The following is a 23,733-nucleotide window of genomic DNA, read 5'->3' as shown; positions in this document are numbered from 1 at the left end:
TCCAGGCTGCAGCACAGGTGACATAATTAGTAGCTCAGTTATTTTGATTTAACCATCTGTGCTGCAGCCTGGATATCACTAAAACCTGCACTGTTGGTGTGCCTTGAGGACCGTGGTTAGGAATGCCTGCCCTAATGTGTTAAATACAGCATTACATTTTTAGCATACAATGGTGGGAAAAGAACTCCCCTCTATTATGATTGCGCTTTTGAGGCATAAATGAGTGGAAAACACTGATGCATTAACAGCACATAGGTGTGAATCAGCCATTACATATTTTATTTGATTACTTAGAATAAGTTCCTAGGCAGACTTATCGCCTCACTTTGCAGTTTTAGCACGGCTCCTATTTTTATTGAATTAATATTCTTAAATGTCATTGTACAAAAGCAAACATCATAATAGACCTATATGCACTCCAGATTCATTCAAAAAATAATTGATGTAAAAACAGTCCTTTTTTTACCTGCAGTATAAGAACAACAATAATACAGGTGCCATTAATGTCACTTGTATGTGTAATATCTTTGTTTGCTTACAGACAAACTATTACATAGAAAGCAATAAAGCAAACAAACATTTAATGCCCACTTTGAGTATTTTAAACCTTATGCATTGTATCAAATACTGTGTTTCTTATACCCTTTTTACAACGCACAAATAACCCGGTATCGACCCAGCATATTGCCGGTTCGACACGGGGCAGCATGCGGTGCAAAAGCGCCATAGCTGAAATCCCGGGTTGCCTGACCCGGCAATTCAACCCGGGAATAAAGCAGTGTTATACCCGGGTTGAATACCGGGTCAATGGCAGTGTAAACGGGCTTCTGGTACCTCAAAATCCTCAGCTTAACGATGGACCACGCATCCTGGAGGACGGGCTGGTGGGGGCGAGACTCAGACTTTTCAGCCACGTCTGGGTGTCGTCCGGCCTGGATCCCTGGGTACAGGATATTGTGTCCCAGGGGTACAGAATGGAGTTTCAAGAAACCCCACTTCACCGATTCTTCAAATCAGGCTTGCCAGCTTTACTGACAGAACTGTCCTACTAGAAGCTATCCAGAAATTGGAAAGGTCAGAGGTCATTGTCCCAGTTCCACCTCATGCACAACGTGGGTTACTATTCAAACCTTTTTGTGGTACCGACATCAGATGGTTCGGTCAGAACAATTTTGAACTTGAAATCGTTGAACCCTTATCTAAGGGAGTTCAAATTCAAAATTAACCGACTCACGTCATACATTTTGAGCATCCACATCTGAACGTCCACCTTGGATTGGACCTACGGAACATCTCCCCCTATATAAATATCTCCCCCTATATAGCTATCATGAATAGCGGGCGCGAATCACTACTGCTCTGCGGTAGCCCGACACCGGATATATATAATATCCCAATTGTTATTACACAGCTCTATATGCATCCCGCTGCGGTCTTTATTAAGATAGCAGCGGTGATAACTATATGAGACTCGAGCGGTGCACAGGAGGTCCGATCACAATGGTCCCATACAGCGGGGACGCCCGCTGAAAGTTCAATGCACCAAACACGAACAGTATGCTCTACCAGCAATAGAATTTGATATTAGTGTAAGAAATTATATGTATTCAGGAGTGTTAAATTATTTATGAATATCAAGTGTAGCTATTAATAAGTAAGACTGTTTAATGTATATTTAAACGAATGGTTGGAATTGTCAAACGGGATCTGGATTAACATTACCTATAAGAATATGAGTCTGCATGCAATATCACCATAATATAGCTGCAGCTATCTATTAATAACATTATTGTTGTTACATATGAACCATAATATTATTTCTCTTACGTCCTAGAGGATACTGGGGACTCCAAAAGGACCATGGGGGGTATAGACGGGATCCGCAGGAGCTTGGGCACACTAAAAAGACTTAATCTGGGTGTGAACTGGCTCCTCCCTCTATGCCCCTCCTCCAGACCCCAGTTAGTCTTTGTGCCCAGGAGTGACTGGATGCACACTAGGGGAGCTCTACTGAGTTTCTCTAGAAAATACTTTTGTTAGGTTTTTTTATTTTCAGGGAGACCTGCTGGCTACAGGCTCCCTGCAGCGTGGGAGTGAGGGGAGAGAAGCAGACCTACTTCTGTGAGTTTCAAGGCTCTGCTTCTCGGCTACTGGACACCATTAGCTCCAGAGGGTTCGATCACTTGGTGCGCCTAGCTGCTTGTTCCCAGAGCCACGCCGTCACCCCCTCACAGAAGCCAGAAGTCGGGTGAGTATGAGAAGATCAGAAGACTTCAGGACGGCAGAAGTCTTCAGTAACGGAAGGTAAAGCACAGCGGTAACGCTGTGCTCCATGCTCCCACACACATCACCAACGGTAGTCACTGGGTGCAGGGCGCTGGGAGGGGGGCGCCCTGGGAGGCATGTTACTGGAGTTCAGGGTGGCATATTATGGTAGTGGGTGCCTAGGCACCCTTTACAGACCCCCGCCGGCATTTTTAGTTAGTTTGAATTTGGCGGGCCGTGGCCGCCGGGAAGGGGGCGGAGCTTCGGTCCGCTTCTCACACGCGCCATTTTCTCCCTACACGCGGCTGAGGGAGAGACTCTGCCGGGACCTCCACGATTCACAACAAGTAACGGGGGCATCTCCAGAGGGGAGCCGCAGTGGGGTGCTGTTTTTTTTTTTTTTAAACAAACAGGCTGCGCTGGGTACATATATCGTTATACCGATATATGGGCGCTGGGGTGTGAGCTGGCATACTCCCTCTGTCTCCTCTTTCTGGGCTGCAGTGTGGGCCTGTCACCTTGCTGGGACGTTCTGTGTGTTGTGTGTGTCGGTACTAAGTGTCGACATGTCTGAGGCTGAATGTTATTCACCAGAGGAGGTTATGGGAGGTGTGGATGCGGGGCTAGAATTGGCACTGTCGACGCAGCCGACACCTGACTTGCTAGCACTTCTTAATACGATCAATTCCAATGTAGCTTCTTTATTGAAGAGGTTAGATAAGTCTGAGTCACAGACGCAGGTGTGGAAAAAGTCCATGGAGGAGGCTTTGTCTCAGGTACAGACCCCATCCGGGTCCCATAAGAGGCCATTTACTCAGGTGGGGGATACTGATACCGACACGGACTCTGATTCCAAGGTCGATTTCACTGAGGCTGCGTTACATCCACGTTTAGTTAAGAGTATTCAGTACATGATTGTGGCTATAAAAGATGTTTTACACATTTTTGATGAACCTGCGGTACAGGAAACAAGGATTTGCTTGTTCAAGGGAAAAAAACCTGAGGTAAAGTTTCCCCCCTCTCATGAAATGAATACTCTTTGTGAAAAGGCTTGGGAGTCGCCGGATAAGAAATGGCAGATTCCCAAGAGGATTTATATGGCGTATCCTTTCCCCTCTGATGACAGGGAAAAATGGGAGACATCTCCAACCGTTGATAAAGCTCTATCCCGTTTGTCTAAGAAGGTGGCGCTTCTATCTCCTGACACGGCAGCTCTCAAGGATCCGGCGGATCGCAAGTTGGAGACGTGTCTGAAGTCCATTTTCGCTAATTCGGGGGCTCTGCTTAGACCCGCTGTGGCGTCGGTATGGGTGAGTAGTGCTATTGCTAAATGGGCTGAGAATTTAGCTAGTGACATGGATACTCTTGATAAAGATAATGTCCTTTTAACTCTCGGTTATATTAAGGATGCTGCAGATTACCTAAAGGACGCGGCGAGGGACGTCTGTCTCTTGGGTTCAAGGACCAATGCCATGTCGATATCTGCTAGGAGGGCCCTGTGGATCCATCAATGGAATGCTGATGCCGACTCCAAGAGGTCTATGGAAGCACTACCCTTCAAAGGTACGGTCTTGTTTGGGGACGGCTTGGCGGACCTAGTCTCGACCGCGACTGCGGGTAAGTCCTCTTTTCTTCCTTATGTTCCCACACAACAGAAAAAGGCACCACATCCACAAATGCAGTCCTTTCGTCACAACAAATACAGCCGGGGGAAAGGTTCATCTTTCCTCGCCTCAAAGGGTAGAGGACGGGGAAAGAAACTTCCTGCAGCCTCAGGCGCACAGGACCAAAAGTCCTCCCCTGCTGCTACCAAGTCCACCGCATGACGCTGGGGCTTCCCTGGGGGAGTCCGGACCGGTGGGGGTCCGTCTTCGGATATTCAGTTAGGTCTGGTTTAATCAGACCTGGATCCTTGGGTGTTAGAGATCGTGTCTCAAGGATACAAACTGGAGTTTTGCGAGATGCCCCCTCACCGGTTCTTCATTTTGGCATTACCTGTAGTTCTTCCGGACAGGGAGGTGGTCCGGGCAGCGATTCAAAAATTGTGTCTGCAGAGGGTCATTGTTCCCGTCCCAGCGAGGGGAGGGGTTCTACTCGAGCCTCTTTGTGGTGCCGAAACCGGACGGTTCGGTCAGACCAATTCTAAATCTAAAATCCCTCAATCCATACTTTGAAAGTTTTCAAGTTCAAGATGGAATCCCTTCGAGCGGTGATTGCCAGCCTGGAGGGGGGGGATTTTATGGCGTCAGTCGACATAAAAGATGCCTACTTACATGTGCCGATATATCCTCCGCATCAGGCTTTCCTCAGGTTTGCGATACAGGATTCTCATTACCAATTTCAGACGTTGCCGTTTGGGCTTTCCACGGCTCCGAGGATTTTCACCAAAGTCATGGCGGAAATGATGGTTCTTCTTCGCAAACGAGGGGTTTCAATTATCCCGTACTTGGACGATCTCCTGATAAAGGCGAGGTCCAAGGAACGGTTGCTGAGAAGTGTAGAGTTGTCACTCTCTGTTTTGCCACAGCACAGTTGGATGCTCAATTTGCCGAAATCCCAGTTGATTCCGACCACTCAGCTTCCTTTGCTGGGCATGATTCTGGACACGGATTTACAAAAGGTATTTCTTCCAGAAGAAAAGGCTCGGGAACTGCAGACGATGGTCAGGGAACTTCTGAAGCCGACGAGTGTGTCGATCCATCATTGTACTCGGTTTCTGGGGAAGATGGTTGCGGCGTACGAAGCCATACCATTTGGCAGATTTCACGCCCGGATGTTTCAGTGTGACTTGCTGAGCAAATGGTCCGGGTCTCACCTACACATTCACCGGAAGATAAGTCTATCTCCCAGAGCCAGAATTTCTCTCCTGTGGTGGCTACAGGGTCATCACCTCCTAGGGGGACGTCGATTCGGTATCCAGGATTGGGTACTTCTGACAACAGATGCAAGTCTCTGGGGCTGGGGCGCAGTCGCCCAAGGAAGAAACTTCCAGGGAAAATGGTCGCTCCAGGAAGCCTGTCTCCACATAAATATTCTCGAGTTAAGAGCCATTTACAACGGCCTGCTACAAGCAAGAAGCCTTCAGGGTCTACCAGTTCTGGTACAGTCAGACAACATCACAGCGGTGGCGCATATAAACCGGCAAGGCGGAACGAGGAGCAGAGCGGCAATGGCGGAGGCCACAAAGATCCTTCGCTGGGCGGAACAACACGTGAGCGCACTGTTAGCAGTTTTCCTGCCGGGGGTGGACAACTGGGAAGCAGATTTCCTCAGCAGACACGATCTCCATCCGGGAGAGTGGGCTCTTCACCAAGAGGTTTTTGCAGAGGTGACAAGACGCTGGGGAATTCCGTTGATAGACATGATGGCGTATCGGCTCAACAAGAAGCTCCCGAGGTATTGTTCCAGGTCAAGGGACCCACAAGCAACTGCAGTGGACGCCCTGCTGTCTCCGTGGGTGTTCCAGTCGGTGTGTGTGTTCCCTCCACTTCCTCTCATTCCAAAGGTGCTGGGGATCATTCGACGAGCAAGGGTTCAGGCGATTCTCGTCGTTCCAGACTGGCCAAGAAGGGCCTGGTATCTGGATCTTCAGGACTTACTGGTGGAAGATCCGTGGCCGCTTCCTCTAAGAGAGGATCTGTTGTTGCAGGGTCCATGCGTGTTTCCAGACTTACCGCGGCTGCGTTTGACGGCATGGAGGTTGAGCGCCAGATCTTAGCTTGTAAGTGTATTCCCAGGGAGGTCATTCCAGCTCTCATTAAGGCTAGGAAGGAGGTTACGGCGAAACACTATCACCGTATTTGGAGGAAGTATGTTTCCTGGTGTGAGGCTAAAAGGGCTCCTGCGGAGGTTTTTCACTTTGGTCGTTTTCTCCACTTTTTACAGGCGGGCGTAGATGCAGGCCTGAAATTGGGTTCCATCAAAGTGCAGATTTCGGCTTTATCTATTTTCTTTCAAAAAGAATTAGCTGCCCTCCCGGAGGTTCAGACCTTTGTGAAAGGAGTATTGCATATCAATCCTCCGTTTGTACCTGCTGTAGCTCCATGGGACCTTGATGTCGTCTTACGGTTTTTCACGTCTTTCTGGTTTGAACCTTTGCGTAAGGTTGAAGTTTCTCACCTGGAAGGTGGTTATGCTTTTGGCGCTGGCGTCTGCCAGGCGGGTGTCGGAGTTGGCGGCTTTATCTCATAAGAGCCCGTATTTTATTTTTCATTCGGATAGGGCGGAATTGAGGACTCCTCAACAATTTCTACCGAAGGTGGTTTCTTCATTTCACATTAACCAACCTATTGTGGTTCCGGTGGCTACGGAAACTGTGGCGATTCCGAAATCTCTAGATGTTGTAAGAGCGTTGAAAATCTACGTCGCTAGGACAGCTGTTACTAGGAAGACTGATGCGTTGTTTGTTTTGTATGCTGTCAACAGGATTGGTCATCCCGCTTCAAAACAGACTATTGCACGCTGGATTTGTAGTACGATCCAGCAGGCTCATTCTTCGGTCGGACTACCGGTACCGAAGTCGGTAACAGCCCATTCTACCAGGAAAGTAGGCTCATCTTGGGCGGCTGCCCGGGGCGTTTCGGCATTACAACTTTGCCGAGCGGCTACTTGGTCGGGTTCTAACACGTTCGCTAAGTTCTATAAGTTTGATACCCTGGCCGATGAGGACCTGGCGTTTGCTCAGTCGGTGCTGCAGAGTCGTCCTCACTCTCCCGCCCATTCTGGAGCTTTGGTATAATCCCCATGGTCCTTTTGGAGTCCCCAGCATCCTCTAGGACGTAAGAGAAAATAGGATTTTGGTACTTACCGATAAATCCTTTTCTCCTAGTCCGTAGAGGATGCTGGGCGCCCGTCCCTGTGCGGACTATTACTTGCAGTGTTTTTTCTTGCTGGTTAATTTTAGTTTATACACGGGTTGTGTATTGGTTTGTTGCAGCTTGTTGCTGGCATTAATGCATGTTATCTGGTTTGTGGTTATTCCGGTTGTACGGTATGTTTATGGTGTGGGCTGGTAGTTTGGTAGCCCTTAGTTAAAACAAAAATCTTTCCTTGAAATGTCCGTCTCTCCTGGGCATAGTTCCTATAACTGGGGTCTGGAGGAGGGGCATAGAGGGAGGAGCCAGTTCACACCCAGATTAACTCTTTTTAGTGTGCCCAAGCTACTGCGGATCCCGTCTATACCCCCCATGGTCCTTTTGGAGTCCCCAGCATCCTCTACGGACTAGGAGAAAAGGATTTATCGGTAAGTATCAAAATCCTATTTACAACTATAAAAACTATGTGATTCGTGGCTGGGAATTACAAACCCTAGTACAGGTTGAGTATCCCTTATCCAAAATGCTTGGGACCAGAGTTATTTTGGATATCGTATTTTTCCGTATTTTGGAATAATTGCATACCATAATGAGCTATCATGGTGATGGGACCTAAATCTAAGCACAAAATGCATTTATGTTACATATACACCTTATACACACAGCCTGAAGGTCATTTTAGCCAATATTTTTTTATAACTTTGTGCATTAAACAAAGTGTGTGTACATTCACACAATACATTTATGTTTCATATACACCTTATATACACAGCCTGAAGGTCATTTAATACAATATTATTAATAACTTTGTGTATTAAACAAAGTTTGTGTACATTGAGCCATCAAAAAACAAAGGTTTCACTATCTCACTCTCACTCAAAAAAGTCCGTATTTCGTAATATTCCGTATTTCGGAATATTTGGATATGGGATACTCAACCTGTATAAACATTTGAATCCCTGTATATTAAAACCATATGAAGACAGGCCAATTATAAATTTACGGAAAACACCACACTTACTAGCTGTTTGATATAAAAGGTGCAATCCAGGAAATATAATTAACCATTGATACAAAGTTATAAGTACCACTCATGAATGTGAAATATAACAATCTATAACAAAGCCTGTAGAGTGAAAAAACATATGGTTATAATTATTAAATAAGGTCTGGATTAACATTCTCCATAATTACAGGAGCCTGCATGTAATATTACCATCATTATGGTTATAGGGATCTATCAGTAACATTGTTGGTATATATGGATCACAATAATACCTGAATATTAAAAACAACGTGATTCAGTGCTGGGAAGTATAATCCCAATTATAACTACAGGATGAGTATCCCTTATCCAAAATTCAAAATCCCAAATTTGTGGGTCCCCTACTGAGATAATGACATAAATATTATATATATTATTTATAAATATATATATTTATAGAAAATATATATAATACATATGTCATTATCACAGTAGGAGATAAAAATTTTTGTCATTTTGAATTTTGGATAAGTGATACTCAACCTGTATTTGAATCTATATATAGAAACATCACATAACTACAGGCTAATTACAAACTTTTTGTAAATACCACATTCATCAGTCGCTGGATTTAAAAGCTACAATCCAGGAAACTCTCTAGTAATCATTGATACTAGTACCACTTATCATATAGCCATTTAGGACTATATTATATTACAAATTGGTACATATTCTCCTGTTTGTGGAATAAACATCATATATGTTAATATAATAGTACACATATTTACTCTGTGCCTACATTTTACTGGTAGCAATACATATGGGAATTAATACAACAGGTGAATAAGAGACTTGACACACAGCATATTTTTAAATCTTTATTCACATTTCTTATATTTTCTTCACAACTATTTTTTCTAAATTTACTTCGCTCAATTTACCTATTATTGGTTAAAAATAAATACAGATTACAATTCATAAGCCGCACAGGCTGTTGAACTGAGTATTGGTGCTGATACCTGTTTTAAATTAAAATTAATAAAGTGGATTTTAACAATTTAATTTAGGGGATGGAGTGCACCTATTTAAACCCAATTCTTTTTCTTTATTCGTTCTCTAACATATTCTTGTAATTGGGGGGTGGCACCCAATACGGACGGCATTATTAAAGATGGATACTTAATTGTTCCAATTATTTAGTCCCATGTTCCCTTTAAAGTAATCATTGATATTCTGGTGCGGAAAAATCTTTTCTCTGTGTAATTAGCCATTTTGTTGCATGAACCAATATTTGAGAATTTTGCTTTTGAATTCAGTAATCATACGAGGCTATGAATCATACAGTTGATGTTACTGTTCCTAGGAAATTGATAGCCTGTAATATCTTGTTATAAATATTTATTATTTTAGATGTCAAAATGATAGTCTAGGTTGTCTTTACCGTACATCGCCTGTGTAGCAAATAGTGGGAATCCCTCCCTTGGGACCCTGAAATTGGAGAGGACACCATCTATATCATGGGTCTTAAACCTGTGGCCCTCCAGCTGCTGTGGAACTACACATCCCAGCATGCCCTGCCTCCGTTTTAGTATGCCTTAATAGAAAGACTGTGGCAGGGCATGGTGGGATGTGTAGTTCCACAGCTGCTGGAGGGTTACAGGTTGAAGACCCATGGTCTATAGTCTTATTTAGTAGAGGCTAGCAGAGCAATTTTATCCAGCTCTACTGGATTGGATTGTGCCCAGCCGCACTGTGGCAGCTTTTCTTATACAATGTGACCCGATTTCAGGCAAGGAGAGGTGAGGGTGTGGAATAATTGCAGAGGGTAACTCCATATTTGGTGCACGAGGCCCTGACTTAAGAAGTAGAGGTTGTACAACAATTGACACATCAAGTAATCCCTCACAATTGGCATAATATTGAACAGTATTTATTTGTTGTAAAGCAGTCTACAAATAATTTACACTCCTAGAACATTTTGGGGGAGATTCAAATATTTGAAAATTCAGTTGGGAGTCTGTTTTTTCCTGTCTATTTGTTTTTTCCTATCTAATGGACGGGAAAAAACAGGCACCCAACCAACTTTTCAAACATTTGAATCTCCTTCTTTGTGTATAATATTCCAGTAACTGGTCTAGATTTACAGAGCAATAATTATAATTTATTTATCTCCCCATTAAGAAAGTCTTTTCATCTTCCCATGTCCGTGGAATTATCGTCCTGATCACTGCATCTATGGAAGCAATTGTAACAAAGCTGAAGATGGAATTTTCATCCTTCATGGGAACAGAGGTGTATACCATGATGAGAAACAGCCGGCTTTCCGAGCCGTGTATAGAGCACTAACAAATGTAAGGCACAGTACTTCAACTTCCTTGAATGCTCCATGAAACTTTTTAGACTTATATATGTAAAATATACTTTGTACGTACTTGTAAGAATAATCTTCCTTACATTTGTGTCAGTCAGTATTAGAAGTAAAAATAGTCTAAAACAGATAATGTGTGTATAACAATTTGAAGAACCCTTTCCTTTGTTTGGTATGAAATTTTCTCTCCTCTAACTCAGAGGGTGACCACGTGTCCTGTGTAAAGTTCTCTCCATAAATAAATAGCTAGATAACTCCATGTATTGTCCCTTTATGTATTTTGAAAATATGAATAATGTCTCCTCTTAGACGTCTTTTTTTCAAGTGTAAACATATTCAACCTAGTAAGCCTTTCCTCATATTCCAGTTCTTCTAACCCCATAACCAATTTTGTAGCTTGCCTTTGAACTCTTTCAAGTTCCAAGATATCTTTTTTACAGTGTGGTGCCGAGAACTGTACACAATATTCCAGGTGTGGCCGTACCAATGATTTATACAGTAGCAGTATTACACTCTCATCTCTCACAGACATATACAGGTGGATATGACCTGGACTTAACAGCAAGGGGCTGGCTGTATATAATGGTCTGACATTAAAGTAAGCTCAGCCACTTGTGGTACAACGGTTATGGGTCTTAAAGATATCAGTCCATTGGGCCAACAGGACTTTGTGGTTTACTCTCATTGATCCCTTCATTGTGGAGATCTGATGAATGTCATGGACCACAACATTTCAAAGTCATAAGAGTCCTGGGGAGTGCCCCCACACATTTCGAATGTGTAACTTTTCGTAAGTGAATCCAACAAATTCTGGCAGTATAGTTGACACGTGGATGTAGTCTCCTAGCATTGGTGCTTGCTTTTTAACCTGTTAACCTTTACAACTGCTGCAGCAGGACCACTATGAGCAGGATGTAGTTATGTGATGTTCCCTAATGTGGCGCTGTATTTGTCATTTTATGTAGTGTGTGTTTGGTAGTATCTTTATAACTTAACTTGGGTATTCGCCAACTTGTTTTTTAGAGGTTATTACATGAAATGTATGCATGGTTTTCAGCCAGGCAGATCTGATTTCTTTCTTTCAGGCTACAAATAAGCATTCTAATAAACAGTTTATTACTTCTAAAGCCACTGAGGAGTTGTAAAATGTGTTGGTGCTCATTGTAATAGAAAAGACTGTCTTGTATATAACCTTCAAAAATCAATACTATATTTTAATGGTGCTATATAACTGGCTGTCATGTGGATGTAAAAATGAATGAAGGTACTTTTGGGGACGTTAGATTGCTCTGCACTCACTGAAACTGTTCCCATAAAATCATTGTTGTTTTTTTTTTTTGTTTTTTTTTTTAATACTCTGAGGGATCTGTACTTTTCACTTGGTAGGTGACCTTTCTGTACCGATCTTGTATATTGTGAATTTGCTTTAGAATGCAGGCAGATCTTTTATATGGAAGTCTTCTAATATGTCAATATTCTTACATTTTATATATGTAGCTGCATTAAAATGATTCTCCGCTAAATTTCAACCATTTTGTCACCCAATGCCATAAAATATTGTATTTAGATTTAAAGTATGATTTGTGCATTTAAATTATGTAAATAAAACAGATGTCCCATAAAGAAAATACTTTTTGGTCTCCAGTTGCATTTTAGATGCTATTGAGACCATGCTGTAACGATAAGGAAAGGATTTCAAGTTTTGTATTGTCTTTATTTACCGCTCTTTAAAAAAAAAAAAAAAAAAAAAAATTTCTTCTCTTATTACTTATTTATATTTTATTGTTAATTTCCCTCCTCCACATCATATTTTATTAAAATCCACTGTTATGTATGAAGTACTGGATGGAGGTAGATTTAACATGGAAACAATTGGCTAAGAGTTATGACATCCATACATCTCCACAATGTCCGGCATTCATAGAAAGCATAAATTGTTAAGGTGCCCTGTTGCCTACCCAAATAGAATTCTTAAATGATTTCAGAGTTAGGTGACACACTCTGGGGACTTATAAATGTAAAACAAATGTCACCGTATTTAGACCGTATATTAAACTTTCCTGAGGAAAGTTATGACTGTTTGGGGGTGGGGGGTGTCTTTTGTGCGTTAGTCCACCACCCAATCTTTAATGGTCCTGTACACTATATAAATTTGTAACAAATGCATTAAGTTTCATTCTACACTACATCTTTTGGAGTACCAACTCATACCACTTTCAGTTTTGTCCCTGTAATGTAAGACTAGATTATTAAGATCATAGTTCAAAATATGTGCACTGAATGTTAGTCTGCGACCATGGAAATGCCCAGCTCTTAGTGAGACACTTGTTCTTGTCAACAGATAGTTTGGCCTACTTTTCCTTAGCTGCTCCAACTGTTTCAGGATTGGAGCATTCTGCAGACTGCATCTTTAAGCTCTTTCTATAGATTTTCAATAGGATTCAAATACAGGGCTCCTAGAAGGCCAGAATAGCCCAATGTTTTGTTTTGTATCCATTTCTGGGTGCTTTTAGCTGTGTGTTTTGGGTCATTATCTTGTTGGAGGACCTTTGACCTAAGGCTGGGCAGTATTTTTCGTTCCAGAATGCCTTGATAATCTTGGTATTTCTCTGTGCCCTGCAAAGGTTTCAAGGCATGCCCTGAAACTAGATATGTGCTGCTGGCACTTTTCGTGTTTTGGTTCTAATTCCACACTCGTGTTTTGGTTTTGGGTTGGTTTTGCCAAAACCACCCTTTTGTGTTTTTGGTTTTGGTTTTGGATCTGGATGATTTTTTAAAAAAACACAAAAACAGCTAAAATCACAGAATTTGGGGGTAATTTTGATCCTACGGTATTATCAACCTCAATAGCATTCATTTCCACTCAATCTATTCTAAACACCTCACACGTCACAATATGGTTTTTAGGCCTAAAAGTTGCACCAAGGTCGCTGTATGACTAAGCTAAGCGACACAAGTGTGTGGCACAAACACCTGGCCCATCTTGGAGTGGCACTGCAGTGGCAGACAGGATGGCAGATTTAAAAAAATAGGCCCCAAACAGCACATGATGCAAAGAAGAAAGAGGTGCAATGAGGTAGCTGTATGACTAAGCTAAGCGACACAAGTGTGCCGCACAAACAACATGGGACGTGCTGGAATTTGCCCAGATGTAATACACACACAATATTGGTGGCACAGGATAGCGTACCCCTAAACCAAACACACACAGGCAAAGCCTGTAAAATTAATTTGGATAATAATAACCCCTTTATTTGAAGCTATTATAATAATATGCAGCACAGGCGAGCGTACACCTCACAGGGCAAACCCTGTAAAAATTATTTGGATTAAATATTAAATACCCCTTTATTTGGAGTAAATAATATACAGCACAGAACAGCACCACTCGACTGGACTTATACGGAGTTATATGGAATTATACGGCAGGATCACTGGAATTATGTGCCAGTACCACTGTAATTATACGGCAGGATCACTGATATGGCAGTACCGCTGGACCTGTACGGCAGCACAGGGACACCACCACTGGACTGATGCAGGATACCACTGCAATGGACTGGACATTTCGCAGCAGAGGACACCGCTGTAACTGGTTACTGGACTGACTGATGCACAGAACACTACCACTGGTCTGATGCAGGACAACACAGCAACACTGTTATGGTGCCCATACACTTGTGCGATGCCCCGCGCCGCGCCATCTCGGTGTATCGCACCTGAACTGCCAAAGTGATTACCATTCAATAGATCGCATGGTAATCACATGATGGGCACGTTACCGCCGTGTGGGAGTGGCATCCGGTGGTCATTCCGAGTTGATCGCAGCCAGCAACTTTTTGCTGCTGCTGCGATCAACTAGTACACGCCTATGGGGGAGTGTATTTTAGCTTAGCAGGGCTGCGAACGCCCTGGACATACTTACCCTGTGCGACGATCTCTGCGATGCAGGAGCCAGCTTTGACGTCAGACATCCGCCCTCCGTTCTTCTGGACACGCCTGCGTTTTCCTTACCACTCCCCGAAAACGCCAGCCAATGGTCCTGATCCGCCCAGGAATGCCTTCTGTGTGTCAATCTGCTAGCGGTCGGCTGTGCGACTGCTTTCTTCGTAGTACTGGACGTTCGCCGGGCAACGTCGTGCATGCGCAATGCGGCTGCCGCGCACGTGCATTCCGGACCCGTTCGCACCGCAGCGACAAACCGCTGCGTGCGAACGGGTCAGAATGACCCCCTCTATCCGCTCCCGGCGCGTGCCCATCGCATATCGCAGTGCGATATATAGCATGTGTTTTTAAAAACACGTGATCGCACTGCGATTCGATAAATGTTAAATGCAGCACATACTATCTTGAGATGTGAGATTCGACTGGCGTTGCCTGCGCATCGCGTCGAAAGGTACCTAAAATGTGCATTCAATCCTTCGATTCCTCTCACAGATACAGTCGAAATCGAAGGTTAGCACCGATTATCTCATAAGTGTATGGGCACCATAAGGGACTAATTATACAGCAGCACTGGACATATGGCAGCAGAGGACACCACTGTGACTGGTCACTGGATTGACTGATGCACAGGACACTACCACTGGTCTGATGCAGGACAACACAGCAACACTGTAAGGGACTTATTATACAGCAGCACTGGACATATGGCAGCAGAGGACACCAACACTGTGACTGGACTGATGCAGCACAACACAGCACCCTATACAGCAGCACTGGACAAATGGCAGCGGAGGACACAACCACTGTGACTGGACAGATGCAGGACAATACACGGACACTGAGAGGACGGAGACACATCCTCTCTCTACACTCTCCAATGCTGGCGTGAAAATGGCGATGACGCGCGGCTCCTTATATGGAATCCAAACCCCGCGAGAATCCGACAGCGTGATAATGATGTTTTGTCACGTTCTGGTTTCCGAGTCAGGCGGGAAAACACGAGCCTGACTCGAATCCAGGCTCGGAGCGTGAAGTCCGGTAGGGTTCGGTTCTCTGAGAACCGAACTCGCTCATCTCTACCTGAAACATAACCACATGTCCTCCATGTTTCTCTGTAGGCATTGTGTTCTTTTCTTCAAAAGCTTTCTTTTTTGTGTGTGCACATACAGCTGTTGTAACTTGCCAAAAGGCTCCAATTATGATGACTGTCCAAAGAACATTCTTCCAAAAGCTTTGTAGTGTTCAATATGCATTTTCGCAAATTCCAGTCTGGCTTTTTTTTTTTAAAGTGGAATCCTCCTGGGTCGTCTTCCATGGAGCACTCTGTTATTCGAAAAGCATTGAATGGTGTGATCCGTCACTGATGTAACTTGAGTTTTGCTTGTACAGTATCTCTCTTATTTTTCTAACATTCCCACTATCCTTCTGTTTTAATCTGGGGTTCATTTTACATTTGCGGCCATGTCCAGGGAGGTTGACTACAGTCCCATGGACTTTAAGCTCTTAACATTTGCAACTGTAATCATATAAACATCAAGCTGCTTGCAGATAGTCTTATAGCCTTTAACATGCTTGCCTATAATTTTATTTCTCATCTCCTTATTGGAAAAAGCAATTTGTTTGAAATATCACTATAATGAGATTTTTAATTTTCGTTTCTAAGCGTTACCAACAAAATTGTTCAGGCCATTTTATAATAACTTTGGAGAATAAGCAATAATTTGTCTTTCAGTTTCTATGCTTTATTATATGACATTCCAAAAGCATGAATTTATACGGGACAGTAGTTGGCACTTTAATGTTGGCACTTTTCAGGAGGAATGATGCATTGTTTCAATGAGCTGTAAGGGTAGCAACATATTTGTCCTTGCGTGCGTGTTTGTAGATCTTTTCTTCTCTCTCATTTTCTCTTTCTTTCTTTTGCCCTTTTTCTTTCCATCTCTTTTCTTTCTCCTTCCTTCCTTCCTTCCTTCCTTCCTTCCTTCCTTCCTTCCTTCCTTCCTTCCTTCCTTCCTTCCGCTTTATTTATCTTATTTAATATAATACTGTATACGCACCAGCCGTATGCCAACTGTGAACTACATAGGGTTGATTTTTTTGCTTAAATAAGTTATGAACCAGTTTGATGGATCTGGAGTCAGAATTTAAGGAACCAAAGGCTGTAGAGATGATATACCATATACGTATACACTTAGCAGCAATAATTAGATGTAGCAATCTGACTGAGACTCTACCAATCCTATTTAATTATAGACAATCAGTCTTTTCAGCCATAGCCAACCAACACACAGCCTGATTTCTAAAGTTATTTGTATTAACTGTGACTAGCTAGAGAATCTATGGTGTGAGACTCTGCTGAAGTGGGGTCAAGGTGGGAAGTTGACATAATTGATGACACACCGCGGTCGTCATCAATATGCCCATAGGTGACATCCCCTGGACACCCTTAAAATAGCTTTTTGCAGACACTAATCACATTGTTTATCTAAGTTTGTGACAGAGACTGAGTTGTCATAGCACAGGGTGTAGTATGGTATGCCGGCGGCCGGGCTCCCGGCGACCAGCATACCGGCGCCGGGAGCCGGCATACCAACAGCATGGCAAGTGTAAATGAGCCCCTTGCGGGCTCGCCACGCTGCGGGCACGGTGGCACGCTACGCGCGCCACGCTATTTTATGCTCCCTTCAGGGGGGTCGTGAACTCCCACGAGGGAGAAAGTGTCGGTATGCTGGCTGTCGGGATTCCGGCGCCGGTGTACTGTGCGCCGGGATCCCAACAGTCGGCATACTGAAGACCACCCATAGCACACACTCACAATTTAATCATATGATGCATTTGGTGGGATTCGGTATGATATACTGACAGCGGCATCCCGACCATCAGAATACAGACAGCCCCCCAAAAAGTACCTTTACCCTCCTTTGTGGGTGCCTGACCCCAACCCTCCCTGATGATGTTTAACCCTTCCTTCACCGCTGACTAAACCTAACCGTCCTCGCTTGGGGCCTAACCCTAACCCCCCCCCCCCCCCTTCTGATGCCTAATCCTTACCTCCTAACCCCCGTGGCAGGACACGAGCGCGTCCTGCTAAAAAAGGGTTTGCCACCGAAATCCTGTCCGATGGTATTGTATCTACATCCCATTTGGTGGGTAGTTTCTTAGATACTTGCTAACAAAAAATGGTGATAGTAAAGCTGCTTTAATTTTGCACTCTTAACATACCATGTTCTGTGGTTCGAAGTACATTTAGAAATCCCCTGCTATTTGCAAAAAGCTCCTTGGGTACAGTGGCTTCATAATTCTATATTGGGCAATTGGACTCTTGCTGGAGTGTATAAAGTGCATGAACTCTTGAGGTGCCCAATAATGAGCCACGCTAAGCGAATTTCATTATTAACCACTTAACTGGCAAATTATTTTCTCTATCGTCCTAAGTGGATGCTGGGGTTCCTGAAAGGACCATGGGGAATAGCGGCTCCGCAGGAGACAGGGCACAAAAGTAAAGCTTTTACAGGTCAGGTGGTGTGTACTGGCTCCTCCCCCCATGACCCTCCTCCAGACTCCAGTTAGATTTTTGTGCCCGGCCGAGAAGGGTGCAATTCTAGGTGGCTCTCATAAAGAGCTGCTTAGAGAGTTTAGCTTAGGTTTTTTATTTTACAGTGATTCCTGCTGGCAACAGGATCACTGCAACGAGGGACAGAGGGGAGAAGAAGTGAACTCACCTGCGTGCAGGATGGATTGGCTTCTTGGCTACTGGACATGAAGCTCCAGAGGGACGATCACAGGTACAGCCTGGATGGTCACCGGAGCCACGCCGCCGGCCCCCTCACAGATGCTGAAGCAAGAAGAGGTCCAGAATCGGCGGCTGAAGACTCCTGCAGTCTTCTTAAGGTAGCGCACAGCACTGCAGCTGTGCGCCATTTTCCTCTCAGCACACTTCACACGGCAGTCACTGAGGGTGCAGGGCGCTGGGAGGGGGGCGCCCTGGGAGGCAAATGAAAACCTTTAAAAAGGCTAAAAATACCTCACATATAGCCCCAGAGGCTATATGGAGATATTTACCCCTGCCTAAATGTACTAAATAGCGGGAGACGAGCCCGCCGGAAAAGGGGCGGGGCCTATCTCCTCAGCACACGGCGCCATTTTCTGTCACAGCTCCGCTGGTCAGGAAGGCTCCCAGGTCTCTCCCCTGCACTGCACTACAGAAACAGGGTATAACAGAGAGGGGGGGCAAAATAAATGGCAATATATCAATATAAAAGCAGCTATAAGGGAGCACTTAATCATAAGGCTATCCCTGTCATATATAGCGCTTTTTGGTGTGTGCTGGCAGACTCTCCCTCTGTCTCCCCAAAGGGCTAGTGGGTCCTGTCTTCGTATAGAGCATTCCCTGTGTGTCTGCTGTGTGTCGGTACGTGTGTGTCGACATGTATGAGGACGTTATTGGTGTGGAGGCGGAGCAATTGCCAAATATGAGGATGTCACCTCCTAGGGGGTCGACACCAGAATGGATGCCTTTATTTGTGGAATTACGGGATAGCGTCAACTCGCTTAAGCAGTCGTTTGCCGACATGAGGCGGCCGGACACTCAATTAGTGCCTGTCCAGGCGCCTCAAACACCGTCAGGGGCTGTAAAACGCCCCTTGCCTCAGTCGGTCGACACAGACCCAGACACAGGCACTGATTCCGGTGGTGAAGGTGACGAATCAACCGTATTTTCCAGTAGGGCCACACGTTATATGATTTTGGCAATAAAGGAGATGTTACATTTAGCTGATACTACAGGTACCACTAAACAGGGTATTATGTGGGGTGTGAAAAAACTACCAGTAGTTTTTACCGAATCAGAAGAATTAAATGACGTGTGTGATGAAGCGTGGGGTGCCCCGATAAAAAACTGCTAATTTCAAAGAAGTTATTGGCTTTATACCCTTTCCCGCCAGAGGTTAGGGAGCGCTGGGAAACACCTCCTAGGGTGGACAAAGCGCTAACACGCTTATCAAAACAAGTGGCGTTACCCTCTCCTGAGACGGCCGCACTTAAAGATCCATCAGATAGGAGGATGGAAAATATCCAAAAAGGTATATACACACATGCAGGTGTTATACTACGACCAGCTATTGCGACTGCCTGGATGTGCAGTGCTGGGGTAGTTTGGTCAGAGTCCCTGATCGAAAATATTGATACCCTGGACGGGGACAATATTTTACTGTCGTTAGAACAAATAAAGGATGCATTTCTTTATATGCGTGATGCACAGAGAGATATCTGCACACTGGCATCACGGGTAAGTGCTATGTCCATTTCGGCCAGAAGAGCTTTATGGACACGACAGTGGACAGGCGATGCGTAGAGGAGTTATTTGGGGTCGGTCTATCGGATTTGGTGGCCACGGCTACGGCCGGGAAATCCACCTTTCTACCTCAAGTCACTCCCCAACAGAAAAAGGCACCGACTTTTCAACCGCAGCCTTTTCGTTCCTTTAAAAATAAGAGAGCAAAGGGCTATTCATATCTGCCACGAGGCAGAGGACGAGGGAAGAGACAGCAACAGGCAGCTCCTTCCCAGGAACAGAAGCCCTCCCCGGCTTCTACAAAAGCCTCAGCATGACGCTGGGGCTTCGCAAGCGGACTTGGGGGCGGTAGGCGGTCGTCTCAAAAATTACAGCGCGCAGTGGGCTCACTCGCAGGTAAATCCCTGGATCCTGCAGATAATATCTCAGGGGTACAGGTTGAAATTAGAGACAGAGCCACCTCGCCGTTTCCTGAAGTCGGCTTTACCAACGTCCCCCTCAGAAAGGGAGACGGTTTTGGAAGCCATTCACAAGCTGTATTCTCAGCAGGTGATAGTCAAGGTACCTCTTCTACAACAAGGGAAGGGGTATTATTCCACTCTTTTTGTGGTACCGAAGCCGGATGGCTCGGTAAGGCCTATTCTAAATCTGAAGTCCTTGAACCTGTACATAAAGAAGTTCAAGTTCAAGATGGAGTCACTCAGAGCAGTGATAGCGAACCTGGAAGAAGGGGACTTTATGGTATCCTTGGACATCAAGGATGCGTATCTCCACGTTCCAATTACCCCTCACACCAGGGGTACCTCAGGTTCGTTGTACAAAACTGTCACTATCAGTTTCAGACGCTGCCGTTTGGTTTGTCCACGGCACCTCGGGTCTTTACAAAGGTAATGGCCGAGATAATATTTCTTCTTCGAAGAAAAGGCGTATTAATTATCCCATACTTGGACGATCTCCTAATAAGGACAAGGTCCAGAGAACAGCTAGAGATGGGTTTAGCACTATCTCAAGAGGTGCTAAAGCAGCACGGATGGATTCTGAATATTCCAAAATCCCAATTAATGCCGACAACTCGTCTGCTGTTCCTGGGGATGATTCTGGACACAGTTCAGAAAAAGGTTTTTCTTCCCGAAGAAAAAGCCAAGGAGTTATCTGACCTGGTCAGGAACCTCCTAAAACCAGGAAAGGTGTCTGTACATCAATGCACAAGAGTCCTGGGAAAAAATGGTAGCTTCTTACGAAGCAATCCCTTTCGGCAGATTCCATGCAAAGGGATCTGTTGGACAAATGGTCAGGGTCGCATCTTCAGATGCACCTGCGGATAACCCTGTCGCCGAGGACAAGGGTATCCCTTCTGTGGTGGTTGCAGGAGGCTCATCTATTGGAGGGCCGCAGATTCGGCATGCAGGATTGGATCCTGGTGACCACGGATGCCAGCCTGAGAGGCTGGGGAGCAGTCACACAGGGAAGAAATTTCCAGGGAGTGTGGTCGAGCCTGAAAAAGTCTCTTCACATAAGCATTCTGGAACTAAGAGCAATCTACAATGCTCTAAGCCAGGCGGAACCTCTGCTTCAAGGAAGACCGGTGTTGATCCAGTCGGACAACATCACGGCAGTCGCCCATGTAAACAGACAGGGCGGCACAAGAAACAGAATGGCAGAAGCTGCCAGGATCCTTCGCTGGGCGGAGAATCACGTGATAGCACTGTCAGCAGTATTCATCCCGGGCGTGGACAACTGGGAAGCAGACTTCCTCAGCAGACACGACCTTCACCCGGGAGAGTGGGTACTTCATCCAGAAGTTTTCCACATGCTATTAAACCGTTGGGTAAAACCAATGGTGGACATGATGGCGTCTCGCCTCAACAAGACACTGGACAGTTATTGCGCCAGGTCAAGAGATCCGCAGGCAATAGCTGTGGACGCGTTGGTAACACCTTGGGTGTACCAGTCCGTATATATGTTTCCTCCTCTGCCTCTCATACCAAAGGTATTGAGGATTATACGGCAAAGAGGAGTAAGACTAGTGGCTCCGGATTGGCCAAGAAGGACTTGGTACCCGGAACTTCAAGAGATGGTCACGGACGATCCGTGGCCTCTACTTCTGAGAAGGGACCTGCTTCAGCAGGGTCCTTGTCTTTTTCAAGACTTACCGCGGCTGCGTTTGACGGCATGGCGTTTGAATGCCAGATCCTAAAAGGAAAAGGCATTCCAGAAGAAGTCATTCCTACCTTGATAAAGGCAAGGAAGGAAGTCACCGCGAAGCATTATCGCCGTATTTGGCGAAAATATGTTGCGTGGTGCGAGCAGCGGAGTGCTCCGATGGAGAAATTTCAACTGGGTCGTTTTCCTACATTTCCTGCAATCAGGATTGTCTATGGGTCTCAAATTGGGATCTATTAAGGTTCAAATTTCGGCCCTATCAATATTCTTCCAAAAAGAATTGGCCTCAGTCCCTGAGGTCCAGATTTTTATCAAAGGAGTACTGCATATACAGCCTCCTGTGGTGCCTAAGGTGGCACCGTGGGATCTAAATGTAGTTTTAGATTTCCTCAAATCCAATTGGTTTGAACCACTAAAGAATGTGGATTTGAAATATCTCACATGGAAAGTGACTATGTTACTGGCCCTGGCTTCGGCCGGGAGAGTATCTGAACTGGCGGCTTTGTTTTATAAAAGCCCTTATTTAATTTTCCATTCGACATAGGGCGGAGCTGCGGACGCGTCCGCATTTTCTCCCTAAGGTGGTATCAGCGTTTCACCTGAACCAGCCTATTGTAGTGCCTGCGGCTACAGACGACTTGAAGGACTCCAAGTTGTTGGACGTTGTCAGAGCCTTAAAAATATACATTTAAAGGACGGCTGGAGTCAGAAAATCTGACTCGCTGTTTATACTGTATGCACCCAACAAGTTGGGTGCACCTGCTTCTAAGCAGTCGATTGCTCGTTGGATTTGTAACAAAATTCAACTTGTACATTCTGTGGCAGGCCTGCCACAGCCTAAATCTGTTAAGGCCCATTCCGCAAGGAAGGTGGGCTCATCTTGGGCGGCTGCCCGAGGGGTCTCGGCATTACAACTCTGCCGAGCAGCTACGTGGTCAGGGGAGAACACGTTTGTAAATTTTTACAAATTTGATACCCTGGCAAAGGAGGACCTGGAGTTCTCTCATTCGGTGCTGCAGAGTCATCCGCACTCTCCCGCCCGTTTGGGAGCTTTGGTATAATCCCCATGGTCCTTTCAGGAACCCCAGCATCCACTTAGGACAATAGAGAAAATAAGAATTTACTTACCGATAATTCTATTTCTCGGAGTCCGTAGTGGATGCTGGGCGCCCATCCCAAGTGCGGATTATCTGCAATACTTGTACATAGTTATTGTTAACTAATTCGGGTTATTGTTTAGGAAGCCATCTTTCAGAGGCTCCTCTGTTATCATACTGTTAACTGGGTTTAGATCACAAGTTGTACGGTGTGATTGGTGTGGCTGGTATGAGTCTTACCCGGGATTCAAAATCCTCCCTTATTGTGTACGCTCGTCCGGGCACAGTACCTAACTGGAGTCTGGAGGAGGGTCATGGGGGGAGGAGCCAGTACACACCACCTGACCTGTAAAAGCTTTACTTTTGTGCCCTGTCTCCTGCGGAGCCGCTATTCCCCATGGTCCTTTCAGGAACCCCAGCATCCACTACGGACTCCGAGAAATAGAATTATCGGTAAGTAAATTCTTATTTTCCGAAAAACCACTCAAAATGTCTGGTTTTTTTTCATTGAATTAGGTGTAGAATGTGTATTAGACCTTTTTAAAAATTATTTTACTTAAAAATATTTTCTTACATCCTAGTGGATACTGGGGTCTTGTACTTTAGTACCACGAGGTATAGATTGGGTCCACTGGAGCCTGGCATTTTAAAAATTTTAGTGTGTGTATGTGTGTGCTGGCTCCTCCCCTCTATGCCCCTCCTACCAGACTCAGTTTAGAAAAATGTGCCCAAGGAGCCGGTTGCACATCTTTGTAGCTCCAGAGATTTTTTTTCTTTAGTTATTTTAGTTTATTATTTTCAGG

At 44.9% G+C, this 23,733-nt stretch overlaps 1 protein-coding gene across 6 annotated transcripts in view; it reads left to right on the top strand.

The window, feature by feature from the left end:
- Nucleotides 1-23,733, top strand: part of GXYLT1 (glucoside xylosyltransferase 1) — a 262,151-nt gene that overhangs the window by 114,085 nt on the left and 124,333 nt on the right. For all 6 annotated transcript variants that reach the window (XM_063927318.1, XM_063927319.1, XM_063927321.1 and 3 more), the window contains one exon: nucleotides 10,246-10,415. In XM_063927318.1, the coding sequence (XP_063783388.1) occupies nucleotides 10,246-10,415 (170 nt within the window). The remainder of the gene's footprint in view (nucleotides 1-10,245; nucleotides 10,416-23,733) is intronic.

This window comes from Pseudophryne corroboree, chromosome 6 (assembly GCF_028390025.1).
Source record: "Pseudophryne corroboree isolate aPseCor3 chromosome 6, aPseCor3.hap2, whole genome shotgun sequence".
Classification (NCBI taxonomy): domain Eukaryota; kingdom Metazoa; phylum Chordata; class Amphibia; order Anura; family Myobatrachidae; genus Pseudophryne; species Pseudophryne corroboree.
This window is presented reverse-complemented; position numbering and strand designations above follow the sequence as displayed.